Source organism: Zootoca vivipara, chromosome 6 (genome assembly GCF_963506605.1).
Source record: "Zootoca vivipara chromosome 6, rZooViv1.1, whole genome shotgun sequence".
NCBI classification, from domain to species: Eukaryota; Metazoa; Chordata; class Lepidosauria; order Squamata; family Lacertidae; genus Zootoca; species Zootoca vivipara.
In genome coordinates this window covers 57,961,013-57,975,092 of record NC_083281.1, presented here as the reverse complement: position 1 = coordinate 57,975,092, position 14,080 = coordinate 57,961,013, and the positions used below count along the sequence as shown (strand labels likewise).

At 44.3% G+C, this 14,080-nt stretch overlaps 1 protein-coding gene across 4 annotated transcripts in view; it reads left to right on the top strand.

The window, feature by feature from the left end:
- The first annotated feature begins 3,781 nt into the window (after window positions 1-3,781).
- Window positions 3,782-14,080, top strand: part of TANGO6 (transport and golgi organization 6 homolog) — a 48,243-nt gene continuing 37,944 nt past the window's right edge. For 3 of the 4 annotated variants that reach the window (XM_060276026.1, XM_035118908.2, XM_035118906.2), the window contains exons 1-7: window positions 3,782-3,897; window positions 5,504-6,255; window positions 8,402-8,518; window positions 8,620-8,770; window positions 10,506-10,642; window positions 11,716-11,881; window positions 12,651-12,733. In XM_060276026.1, the coding sequence (XP_060132009.1) occupies window positions 3,822-3,897; window positions 5,504-6,255; window positions 8,402-8,518; window positions 8,620-8,770; window positions 10,506-10,642; window positions 11,716-11,881; window positions 12,651-12,733 (1,482 nt within the window). In that variant the 5' untranslated portion in view covers window positions 3,782-3,821. The remainder of the gene's footprint in view (window positions 3,898-5,503; window positions 6,256-8,401; window positions 8,519-8,619; window positions 8,771-10,505; window positions 10,643-11,715; window positions 11,882-12,650; window positions 12,734-14,080) is intronic. The other variant, XM_035118907.2, reaches the window with a different exon arrangement.

The window sequence follows — 14,080 nt, the reverse complement described above, 5'->3', positions numbered from 1 at the left end:
GGGCAAAACAAAAAAATTTTGAATATGCGAACAAAAGTGGAAAGCTACTAGCCTGGCAACTTAAAAAAAGACAAAAGCAAAATTGTATAAATTTAATACTGGAAGGACAGATCGTGAAGCTGAGGCTCCAATACTTTGGCCACCTCATGAGAAGAGAAGAATCCTTGGAAAAGACCCTGATGTTGGGAAAGATTGAGGGAACTAGGAGAAGGAGACGACAGAGGACGAGATGGTTGGACAGTGTTCTCGAAGCTACCAACATGAGTTTGACCAAACTGCGGGAGGCAGTGGAAGACAGGAGTGCCTGGCGTGCTATGGTCCATGGGGTCACGAAGAGTCAGACACGACTAAACGACTAAACAACAACAACAATACGAAAAGATGATAAGATAACAGAAAACCAAAAAGATATCAGGAAGGCTTTCCAAAATATTTATAAAGATCTGTATCAGAAAGGAAGATGAGGAGGAAATGGAGCTATTTTAGACAAATGTGGCCCGGTTCCAATATCAAAAGAACAGATTACTATGCTTAATGCCAAAATAACATCAGAGGAAATACAGGAAGGCATTAGAAGAATGAAGGTAGGAAAGGCCCCGGGCCCGGACGAGTTAACTTCAAAATATTATAAAGAATTGGTAGATCAGATATTACCGATACTGACACAGATGCTGAATGATATACTTGAGAAGGGACAGATACCAATAACATGGGAAGAAGCCCACATATTGTTAATCCCAAAAGAAAATTCAGATTTATTAGAAGTAAAAAACTACAGGCCGATCTCTCTGCTGAATCTAGACTATAAATTATTTGTGGATGTTATTGGAAATAGATTGAAAAGAGTGTTGTCCAAAATAATTCATAAGGACCAATCTGGCTTTTTACCAGGGCGTCAGATGAGAATCAACGTAAGAAATGTGGTAGACATCATTGAGTATTTAGAATTAAAAATAGACAAAAAAGCCGTGTTGATATTTGTCAACACGGAGAAAGCGTTCGACAACATCTCTTGGAGATTTATGAAAAAATTACTGGCAAAAAGGGAGATGGGAGAAAAATTTATGAGGTGTATTGATGCAATACAAGGCTAATTGTTAATATACTAATATATTGGAGATAACAAAAGGTACCAGACAGGGGTGCCCCTTGTCACCCTTGTTGTTTATTTTAGTATTGGAAGTATTGTTAGAAAACATGAGAAAGAATAAGGAGATAAAAGGGATAAGGATAGGTAGGAAAGAATTTAAACAAAAGGCCTTCGCCGACGACCTTGTGCTTACACTAGAAGACCCTGATACCAGTATGGAGGCAATGATGAAAGAAATGGATCAGTTTGGGAGATTGGCTGGGTTTAAATTAAACAGAAGAAAAACGAAAATGATGATTAAAAACATGACTAAAAAAGAAATGGGAGAGATACAAGAAAAGTTCGGCATTGAAGTAGTAAAAAAGATTAAATATTTAGGTATTTGGTTGTCCCCCAGAAACATTAATCTATTTAATGATAATTATGTTAAGATCTGGAAAGACATCCAAAAAGATATAGAACTATGGAATAAACTGCACCTATCATTATGGGGCAGGATTGCTACTGTAAAAAAGAATATATTACCAAGGCTCCTGTTCCTATTTCAGATGTTGCCGGTAGTTAAAGGAACAAAACAATTTGATGAATGGATAAAAATAATATCTAAATACATATGGCAGGGGAAACCCCCTAGAATAAAACACAAGCTTCTGATAGATAAAAAAGAGAGGGGAGGTTTCTCACTGCCGGACCTTAGAATATACTACGAGGCGTCTTGCTTGACGTGGATCAAAGATTGGGCAGCATTAAAAGACACCGACCTCCTGGATTTGGAGGGGTTTGATGATATATACAGTTGGCACAGCTACCTGTGGTATAATAAGATCAGTGTACACAAAGGTTTCTTATCACATGTGATCAGGAAATCGCTATATGGAGTGTGGGTAAGAAACAAGAGTTTACTTGAAAGAAAAACACCGAGGTGGATGTCGCCTACTGAAGTCTTGACTATTAAAAAGAAAAATATGGAAACTAACTGGCTGACTTATGATGATATTCTTATAGAAACAGGAGAAGGTTGGAAAATAAAAACATATGAGCAGTTAAAAGACAAAGGGATAGGGTGGTTGCAATACCACCAGATCCATGATCTGTTTAAAGAAGACAAAAAGAATCACGGCTTTGAGAACAAAAAATCTAGGTTTCAAGTAGAGCTAGTAGAAGGTAAAGAAAAATTGATGACTAAAATGTACGACCTCCTATTAGAGTGGCACACTAAGGACGAGGCGACAAAAGAATGTATGATAAAGTGGGCAGTTGACTTAGGTTACAATATTGACTTTGATCAGTGGCATCATTTGTGGAACCATCATATCAAATTCACTGCCTGCATAACGTTAAAGGAAAACATCATGAAAATGATGTACCGATGGCATTTAACGCCCGTCAAGCTAGCAAAAATCTATAAAACAAATAACAAAAAATGTTGGAAATGTAACAAAAAAGAGGGAGATTTCTACCACATGTGGTGGCGGTGTGAAAAGGTGAAAGTATTTTGGGACTCAATTTACAATGAGTTAAAAAGGATGTTAAGGTATACCTTTCCAAAGAAACTGGAAGCTATACTTTTGGGAATAATGGGAAGAGAAATTAAAAAAGAGGACCAGAGGTTGTTTATGTATGCCACCACTGCCGCTAGAATAATCTTAGCACAGAGGTGGAGAACTCCAGAAATTCCAACTACAGATGAATGGAGGGAAAAGTTGACAGGATACTTAGAATTGGCAAGGTTGACAGGAAGAATAAGAGACCAGAAAGAACAAAGGCATCAGGAAGAATGGGGAAAGTTTGTAGAATATCTAAAGGAATATTGTTAAAACATGAAATCACTAGTAGGTACATTATGAAAATACAACATAAAAGATATATAGTCGTTGTCAATAAGATATGTATGGAAATATTTGAGGTAAATGACAGATAATAAAAGATAAAGCGTGGAATGTGAAAGATGGTGAATAAAACCAGGAGAAAAGAGGAAGTCCAGTTCAAGAGAACAAGGCTAGACTATATGAACAAATAAGAGGATCAGAGGAGATGTAAATAAGTATTGACACATTGCTATGTTTGTAAAGTAACTATTTTTTATTTCATTTTACTTTTTGTGAAACAAAATGCAATTGGCATGTAATACAAGATGTATGACAGTTTATTTGCATGTAAATTTAACAAAAATATATAAATGACGAATGATAAATGAAAACAACAATAAAAAATGAATCTGGAAAAAAAGACAATCTGCTTCTGGCGAACCAGAGCAGGGACAGGAGCTGGGACCGAGCAACGGGAGCTCACCCCATTTCAGGGATTCGAACCGCCGACCATCCGATCAGCAAGCCCTGAGACTCTGTGGTTTTACCCACTGCGCCACCTGGGTCCCTAGTTCACCATCTTACAGAGCTACAATTCACAGCATCCTTACAACTTCCATGGTTCTTTGGGGGAAGCCACAATACGGTGCTGAGCCTGTTCAGAGATATCCGGGACTCACTCACTTTGAAATAAAAAACCGCACTGATGCTGATCCCAAACCCAGAAGCTACTAAGAGAGCCCTTTAAGTCCAGAAGAGACGCACCCTGGCGAAGACCTTCGCAAGAAGGCTGCGCTCGCGTACCTCCTGACCTTCCCAAGATGGCGAAAAGTGGCGTCCGACCTTCCTGAAATGACGGCACTGTCTCGGCTTATCCGACCTTCCCAAGATGGCGGCCAGAAGCACAGCGTGAAGCAGCCGCGATGGCCGGGAGCGAGGCGGTGCTGAGGCGGGTGATTGAGGCGCTGGAACTGCTACTGGGGACAGCCAAAGCTGCCGGTGAGAAGAGGGGGGGGGCTTTGGAGGCAAGGGCTCCTGCACCTTTGCGGTTCAAGGGAGACTGCAGGCGGCCTGGTCGCTCCCGCAGCTGAACGGCCTCATTGGAGACATTGTACTGGGGCGGGTGTGGCGGGGCGGGAAAGCCCGTCTCTCCAAGGAATCCCCTCTGTTCAGTTTTAGGGGGTGGTGTGCCACGTATTGCTATTTTATTTATTTTTATACCTTTGTATCCCAAGAGCTCAAAGCGATATACTGTACAGTACAAAGCTATCACCCGCCCTCTCACCCACCCCTTGCTGGAAACCCACTGCCAAACGGTACTGGTCGCGATGGGTCAAAGGTCTGACTCAGTGCAAGGTGGCTTCTTCCTATGTTCTTGTTTAAATCAGCCCTTCATACAGAACCATGAGGACTGGAAGCTTGCTTCGTTTTTAGGGGAACGGCCACAGTAGTAGCTGCTCAGTAGCAGAGCACATGTGTCATGTGCAGAAGGTGTCCCAGGTTTGATCACTGACAACATCTGCAGGTAGGGTGGAGAAAGACAGCCCACTTGAATCCCTGGAGAGTTGCCCTGCCAGTCAGAACAACTGAGAAGGGCTTGTCACTACTTCAAAGAATAACAGAATGTCAGAGTAGAGGCAATACTGGGCTAGCTGAACTAATGGTCTTACTCTGGCACCTTCCTACAGGAACCCATGACATGGTAAAAAGTGGGGTGGTCCAAAAAGCGGTGGGGGAACAGGGACATTTCTGAATGGCCTGGCTGCTTCAGAAGCCAGAGGAAGACAACTCAAGGTTCTCAGAAAAACAAAGGCTGCAGTCCTAGCCTCACTTAACCTGGGAATATGCCCCATGTCTTTTGACTTACTTCTGAGTAGACATGGTTAAAATTATGCTGTAACCCAGAAAGGAGAGGAGAAACTTCGGGGTGGGAAAAATATAAGAGTTCTGTTAGATCTGATCAGAAATGCAGGAACAAGCAGGGCTTGCAGTTGCAGACAAAAGCTCATTCCTGCTTCCCAGCAGCTGTTGTGATGGGTGACCCTAATTTCATCTGTGAAGCATTGAAGGCTGCAGAGCAGCTTCCTATTTTATTGACTATGTTGTAAGTCTTCCATTCTGCTTCCAGAAGCAAATGGTGGCCTGCATGCTTTGTCTTTTCACTACTTTCTGTCTTGTCCTGGCAACAACCCTGCAATGTAGGTCAGGCGTTATTCGGCTGATTTAAGAAAGGAATGAACACTTTGATAGGCTATTTAATCTGGCAAAGGGCTCAAATATACCTATATAATAAGATGCAGCTCCAAATCAAATGTGTTCAGCAACATTATTGTCTGACATTTTAAAAAAATCATTCCAACAAAATCAGAAATAAAATTGGACATTATCTCTGGCACAAAGAGCAGCATGCTCCTTTCAAACTTCTCATCAATTTATCATCAAATAGAGCAAAATATTCCATTGTTATGGACTTATTAGAGATCCCTAGTCTGCATACAGAACCATAATTTCCAGTGTTTAGGGGGGGGTTGTATTTCAAACCCGTTTTAGAGTGTGGTGTAGATATATTTGCTGCATGTGATCAACTGTCTGTCTTTCTTTCCAGGGACAGATTCAGGCCCTCTGCAGTCAACGAAGCATGTCGATTTGCTGGAATCTTTGCGCTTCAATATATCCATTTTGGAAGAGAAGTTTGCCCAGGACCCGCAATGGGATGAACTGCAGAGGTTGAGAACTGAGGTCTCTAAGCAGGCTCAGTGCCTGGCGTCCTGCTCGGATGTGCCTTGGAATTTTACTTGCCATGCCTTGCTCCTTCTGCTGTGTCTCAAGCAGTGCATGGTCCTCTTAGCAACAACTTACTGCCCACCTCAGCCAAACTCCAAGACAGCTGAAGCTGCACCTCCTCTGAGTCCCGACACCCTCAGCATTGCCCAGGAGAAAACTGTGCAGGCGGCCTTACAGTTTGTTGTGACCTTGGGCATTTGCCCATATCTCTTGCCTGGCGTTGGGCTTCCCCTGAGAAGCAGGACAGAATTCAGTGCCCTGGTTCAAGAGGTGGCCTCACCCAGATGCATTTCCAGTGCCACACGCCGGCTTTATGCAACCTGCACTGTCCTAATGGAGGTCGCTAATCACACATCCCTGAGCAGACTTATTCTCACACGTCACTTGGGGGATCTCCTGGTGGGGCTGTGCCAGCTCGGATTCTGTCCAGCAAGAAGAAAGGGTGAAGAAGAAGCCAAACCCTTAGAGGAGCAGGTGGTGAGTTGTCAGCTTGGATTCAGGGTTGGGAACCTGCTGTGGCCTTCTGCTACTGTTGGACTCCAACTTCCATCAGCCCCTGGTGTGATGGGAAATGTGTGTAGTTCAGCCTTCCCCATCCTGGTGTCCTCTAGATGTTGTGGGACTCCATCAGCCCTCCCTGGCATGACCAGTAGTCAGAGATGATGGGAGTTCAAATCCAGCAATGTTTAGAGGGCCACAGGTTGCACACCTGTGGCATAAAGAGTATACTTCGTTTAGCACCAGTTACCAACTCCAAATAGTTAGGATGGGCATCTCAACATTTTTATAGAGCATCACTTAAATATGCACATCTCTTGATGAAAAGTGTTTTTGATAACTTTCCAAATCGTAGACCTTTGTCATTTTTTGGTAAACTGCTGTGGACATATAGTGCTGAACAAACAAGTAAGTACAGTGGAACCTCGGTTTACACCTATCTCTGTTTATGAATGCCTCCGTTTACGAACGCCGCAGACCCGGAAGTGTTTACATCCGGGTTCCACGGTGTCGGATGCGCAGATCGCTTCTGTGCAGCTCACGCATGCGCAGAAGCGATCTGCGTAGCATGTGTGTGTGCAGAAGCACTCTATTGGTGCTTCGCGCACGCGTAGAAGCGTGCCTCGTAAACCAAGGTTCCACTGTATCACTTTTGGTGCTTAACTGAAAGAAGCACACTTTCGTCAGACATCTTCAAAAGTTTTCAAGAGACATTGATATTTACTTGAGAAGCCTGGGTTTTGAGTGTGTGACAGGTGAATTCTAATCTGTCTTCTCCTTAGAAAATTTAAGAGAGTGTGTCTTACATTGTTGGAGAAATTTAAAAGGGGTTCCTGGATTGGAGGTATTCCTCCCAGAAACCCAAAAGAAAAGGATGCAGGCTCCAAGTGATAGGCGTTTATTGAATTACAAATAGAAACAGCCTTTAAAAATAAGAAGGAATTTGTGAAGAACCACATCCAAAGCAATGTTTTTATACACTTCTAGATTATACACATGATTTCTATTTACCAATCAAAGGATCACAGCAGTCTTAATAGTTGCAACACAATGTCACCATTCTGAACCAATCAAAATAATTTGGCTCTTCAGATAAGCCCTCATTATAATATCATGTGATTATATATAACCATTTTTCAGTGTCTTTCTTTATTGAGACTTTGACTAATTGTCCTATTCATTCAGTGTCTCCCAATATGCTATTTGATCCATCTATAAAACAATTCAAGATTAATCACAATTGCCATGCCTAGCTGATTCTCTTTTCATGCATACAGTGGCCACCATAAATTCCAACAGTTTATTCTTTTCATTGTTCTGTAATGGACATTCGCTACATGTAGTACCTAAAAGCTGCTAGTTCTGTACTGTAAAAGCAGGCAAGCACGGGCCTTTTCAGTTTAGCTAGGCCATAGGCTCTAAAGAAAACGGAATCATCAAAATAATACAGTATGAAATTATTATTATTTTCTTCATCCTCATGATGCCGGTGGGACCATCTGTGCAACTCAAACACTGGACTGGTACAAGTGATGGTGTCTGGGTTTGAGGGATGCAACCTATGAAGCAGTAGCGGTTCAGCAAACACTCAGTGTTTACATCACTTGCAGCAGCATGGGACATTGGAATGACATCATGTAACACTTTGCTCAGGTTGGACATGGGCCTGGTAAGACTATGTGCAAACTTGTCCGCATCAACAAGGTCTCTCTCTGCACTGAGATAATGTTGACACAACAGAACATTGTGAATGGCAACATCAAGTTTGTGCCAAACAGACCACAAGGTGCAAACAAGATTGCACCAGTGCAGTAACTCTGTTCAACTACCCAAGGCACCCACCTCCTAGCCTGAGAGCCAAACTAGATGCTACTCACGGAGTATGAACAGTCTGTTGATTGGTTTTAAGTAACCTGAAGGGCTGTTTTTGAGAGAAAAGTAGCTAAATATGGTGGTTTGGTGTAAAACTGGAGAAAGGAAGAGGGATAAGCAGGCCTCCCACATCTCTTAACTCAAGACTGCTGTCCTTTTGCAGCTGCCTTTCAGAAAAGAAGAAGAAAGAAAAGCAAGCTGTGGGGAGGTTAATCTTATGTCTTCTGCTTAGGAATGCAGACCATTGTGGAAGATTTCAGCACATTGCCAACCGCCCAGTAGAGGGAGTCAAAGCCATACTGTACAATTAATTTTACTGCTGCTGCTGTTTTATGCAAACTTATTTTAGGGCCTTACAGAAGAGGAGCGAAGTAGCTGCAGGGAGGCATTGCAAGGCCTTTTGGACAGAGTTTACCAGCCACTGGTGGTTCGAGAACTGCTGCTGCTGCAAGGTGGACCCAAACAGGTACTGCAGGTGGACCCTGCTTCCTGGGGAGTCTAAGTGTGCTCACTGGTGTGGCTCTGCAACCCATTACTTGTCCTCTTCTTCCCTCCTGACCATTCCAGGGCTCTGGTTCCAGTGGACGCAGCAGTGAGCGTGGTCTGGCACCAGCCCCAGCCTGGCTCCGGCGTCTCTGTGGGCAGCTGCTCTCTGAGAGGCTGATAAGACCAGGTGGTGTTCAGGCTGTGGTCCGTGGCATCCTGGAGGGAGCAGGAGGTGAGTGAGATGATAACATAAGAAAAGCTATGAGTAAGCATGGAGAACGGGGCACATTAGAACTGTATAAGTTTGTGTCTGGCATGGGAGAAGATTAGGTTTTACTTCCCCTCCCATAGTACTAGAACCTAGTGAAGCTGAATGCTGAGAAGATTCCTGTGGAATTCACTTCTACAAGACGTGGTGATGGCCACCAACTTGGATGGTTGGATTAGACAAATTAATTGAGATTAAGGCTATCAGTGGTCACTAGCCATGATGGCTTTGTTCCAACTCCACAGTCGGAGGCAGTTGCTGGGAATTGCAAGTGAGGAGAGTTGCCACGGCCGCCCAGAGTGGCTGGGAAACCCAGCTGGATGGGCGGGGTACAAATAATTCATTATTATTATTATTATTATTATTATTATTATTATTATTATTATGGCACTCGGGTCCTGCTTGTGGGCTTCCCACCGAGGCATCTGGTTGGACACACTGAGAACAGAATGCTGAAGAGATGGGTGCCCTTTGTGGACTGAAGGTGCGTGTAGTCCAGCCTCCTGCTTCCCAGAGGGGCCTGTTAGAGGCCCTCAAGAAGCTCACCAGCAGGAATAGGAAGGCAACAGATGTCCCTATTTTTTAAACAACAGTGAGCAATCAGAAGTAGACTGTTTCTGAGCCTGGAGGTTTCCTATTGGCATTCTGTCCTCCATGAACCTATCTGATCTCTTTTGAATGCCATTTTAGCCAGTGGCCCCTATACCCTGCAATGGTAAATTGCCACAAATCCCGCTAATTCTGTTATCCAGTGTGAGAAAACATATTGAGACCTGGGAGTTCTGTGACTCTTTTCTCCAAAGGTTATTTAAGTATGTTTGAGGAATTTTGCCCCTCGCTGCTTCAGTTCAGTTTGTTTTGGATGACAAGAGGCATAAAAGACACTTTCAAATGGGTCATCCTTGGTTATTGCGGCGTATGCTGATTTTTAATGATTTGCAGAATTCTCCATCAGCTTTTCTGCTTGAAAGGTCAGTGAAACTTGAAAGCTTGCAGACTCATAGATCTACCAAAGTTAGTCCAATAAAAGCTGTCATTTTACTGGCTTTGTGCCAGTTGCTTATTGAGGAACATTTGGGATCACCTCATTTCCTCTTTACAAACTTAGTGTGTCAAAATTGACTGGAGTGCTCTCCCCATTTTAGTTGTCATTTTAGATAACAAATAAAATATGATGTGCTAAATAAGTTCACTCTAGGGCATCAGAAAATTTGCTAATGCAAAATGAAAATCACCCTTTGCAAATTGTCCTTATTTGCATAGGAAAACTTCCCCCCTGAAAACCCAGTGAAAAACCTACTTTGCATGCCAAAGGTCCCAGGTTCAACCCCCAGTTAGGGCTGGGAAAGAGGCCCCTGTCTGAAACCCCAGAGAGCTCCCGCTGGTCAATGGCAACAGTAGTGGCTAGATCAGGCATCCCCAAACTGCGGCCCTCCAGATGTTTTGGCCTATAACTCCCATGATCCCTAGCTAACAGGACCAGTGGTCGGGGAAGATGTGAATTGTAGTACAAAACATCTGGAGGGCCGAAGTTTGGGGATGCCTGGGCTAGATGGACCAATAGTGTGACTTTGTATAAGGTACCTTCCTATATACAGGGACCCTAGGGATTAGAGCAGGTCATCAGAATGCATTGACTGGAGTGTTCATAGTATCCTAGAGCCTAACAAAGAGTCTCTCTGGCCTTTGTGCCTTCCAGCTGGGGCTGCAGGTGGCAGCAGTGCCGAAGCAGCAGCAGCTGACTGGCGGAAGTGTGACGCTGTGGCCAGGATCCTCTCCACTTGTCCTCAGCAGTCTCTGTCCCTGGAGGATTATTGCCAACAGGTGTGCCCACAGGTATGTCCTCCTCCCACCTTCCCCTCCATTATTCTATCTATAGGGGCATCATTCATGCAGGGGCTGTTAGTGGTAGTGGTAGTGGTAGTGGTGGCATCCATCTGTCTTGAGAGACAATGAAATGCACCTCTGGGGTGAACTCAAACTCCTGGAGAATCACATCGCCCACTGTGGCTGCAGAGACTGTTAACTCCTGCATTGCTTTTACTGCGTTTGCAGCACTGAAGTGACCTCTCCAGGGTGCAAGTCTGGGCAGTGTGTATGGGCTGCCCAGATGACAAGGACACACACCCCTGCCCTCTTGGCCTTGCCAACGTGATCCAAAGGAAACCAGAGCGATATATTTGTCACCTACTTGACTGCAGGAGTTGCTGGAAGGAGGTGTATAAGATGCCATCCAACTGTCATAGGGACTGCAGTGGATTTGTGTAGGGTTTAGTCCTTAGCCTTTTCTTCTTCCAGAGATGTACCACAAGACAGTGGGTGTGTATTTTTCCTCGGGGTTTACTCCCAAAGCCTTTCTCATGAATGAGTATATCCACAATGCAGTGGAGGTTTAGGATCAGAGTTTTTCTTCTAGGTGGGCTACCTTCCCAGGTTGATGAGCTCCACCTGCCCTTCGTCTCCCTCTACAACATGTGCAGTAACTGTGGTGGTAGCAGTAGTAATACCAATAGTAGTAGTAACATACTACATTTACTACATTTATTACCAAGCCTACACCATTAGGTCCCAGGGCAGGTCACAACAGTTTAAAATTCAGAATTAAAAACAGTTAAAACAGAGGACAGTCACAGGCATAGGGCAAGTCCTGAAAACACACATCTCAGCTGTCAAAGGCCAGGCTGAAGAGACCTGATACCAAGCTCTCGTTGTTTATAGGCCTATTACTAAAAAAAGGGCATACTTGCATTTGCTTTTTATTGGCCTATTAACAATGAGAAACACATGCATGGTTTTAGAAACACTGTTTAACGAAGGATCAGTGACCGAGGAATAAACGGCACTGGAGAGCAGTGCAAATGCAGCCCCCAGCAGCAGCAGAAATGGTCTGTGTGCCATTTCTCTCCCAGGTTCTGCAGCTGTTCCTCATTCAGGATAAGCTGACAGCCCGTCAGTTCCAGCAAGTTGCCACCATGACTGTCCTCACCGTGGCAAGACAACACCCCCAGCAAGCAGAGAAGCACCTGCTGCGTCCCATACTGGAGCCCCTCCTGCGCTGCTCAGATGATGTGACAGGTAACCGCTTCCTTCTTCTCAGCCACCTGGACCAGACTAAGGAATCTGGCGGCCTCTGTGAGAGGGGCAGGTCGCCTTCTTTGTACCTGTCCTGCATCATCGGTTCAGGCAGGCTGCGAAAATGGTTTCTTATTTTGTTCAATGTCTTCATTACTTGGAATCATTTGCTCTGTGATTCTTGGATATCTCATTTCCTCGGTGACAGAAGCCTAGCGGGCTCTCTCCTAGCAGCCTGTTACGAACTGGGCAGAGCTCCAAGTAACTCATTCTGCATTTTATGGACCATTCTGTTTAATTCAATTGCCATTATTGTGTTGCATTAAATGGAGCAGTCCATAATAGCATGATGCATTGAGCACCCTACCACGATTACAGGGGGTGGGTTGCCCTTTTAGGGCTACAATGACCCATGGTCAGTCCTCTAGGGGGAGAATTTTGAAAGTGGTTATGGTGAGATCTGCCTTTCAAAAGACTTTTATTTATTTTTATTTATTGACTTTTCATACTGCCCTATACCCTGGGGTCCCATCAGCTATTCTGTACTATGTTTTTTTTTAAAAAAAATCCTCCATCGTTAATTAACCTTTTGGCATTATTATAGTGAGCGATCCATGGGAGCAGTCTGTCTTAAAATAAAAATAATAAATAAATAAATAACGGATATATTTGAAGGCTCCCACCCCACAAAAATGCTTTTGAGGAGTTGGACACAGCCTGCAGTCTCAGCCTCCCCTGTTTTGATGATCTTATTATTCTTTGCTTTTTTCAGAAGTACCGCTGAAAGAGCTGCTGGCAGGGACTGTGTTGGTGAAAGAGGAGGAGCTCAGTGAGTGTGTGGAAAGCGTGCTTAAGGTATATACAGTCATACCTCAGTTTAAGTATGCTTTGGTTTGAGTACTTTCAGTTTAAGTCAGGCATCCCCAAACTGCGGCCCTCCAGATGTTTTGGCCTACAACTCCCATGATCCCTAGCTAACAGGTCCAGTGGTCGGGGAAGATGGGAATTGTAGTCCAAAACATCTGGAGGGCCGAAGTTTGGGGATGCCTGGTTTAAGTACTCTGCTGACCTGGAAGTGTTTACTTCGGGTTCTGTCGCGCGTGCATGCACAGAAGCGATCTATCGGCACTTCACGCACGTGCACTATTGCTGCTCGGATTAAGTACTTTTCGGGGTGTGAATGGCACCCCAGAACCAATTAAGTACTTAACCCGAGGTACCACTGTAATGTAACCTCGCTTCCTGTATGCCTTGCTAAAACTCAATATTGCAAGCAGGGAAAGCGACCCTTTCAAGAAGTTCTCTTTTCAATTGAACCACCAGAACAGATGGTTCTTCAGTTTCCTGCCCCTTCCCTGGGGAAACATCAGGGCAGGGAAGGCTGAATGCCTAATTGTGCTCAAGGAGTAACATTAGGTGCTTGCACCCAGTGGCTAAACTCCTGGAGACAAAGGAAAGAAGCATCAGCTGCAGCTGGAGACCTTGAAGGAGTAGATTATCTTCTTTGAGCTGCCATTTTGAGTATTTCTAAAACCAAAACTGAGGCGGTTATATTAGCTTCCTAGCTGTTGAGAGCACCCACACCTCCAAGTCCTGAACACTGATGGTGACTTGCTGCCCCATAGCAATCTTGCTTCCCTTCTTCCCCATATTCTTCCAGGACTTGCTCTGTGCTGTGCCCTGTACAAACTGGTCTGCCAAATGCAGGTCTCTTGTTTCACCTATGCTTTTTACCTGGTCAGTTTATAAGTGCATTTGCTTTAGAACTGGTGGCAATTAACTTCAGTTATGCTTCTGCATCATAGTATCCATGCTTAGAATCGCAGTGTGTGTGTGTGTGTGTGTGTGTGTGTGTGTGCATTACGCTTTGCCCTTCATGCTCTGCTCCACTAGGAGTAATTCCCCTTCTCATATGGTGGTGCTAGCCCAGCACTTTGGAAGCATAATCTTTTGCTCGTTTTTCCAATTCACTGCCAAGCAATATAATAACTGGCAAGCCTGCATCAGAACCTGCAATTTCTGCATGGGACAATCAGCAGTCTAAAGTAGATGGATAGGGATCTGACCGAGTGGCTTGCTATGCAAGCAGAAATCACTGAAACGAATAGCGACTGTACTGCCTCGTGGCTCTGCACACTCTGGCCTGGGCAGGGGAAATCAGCAGAGATCACTGGGGGAAGGTAACTGGAGCCCCTTTGCCTT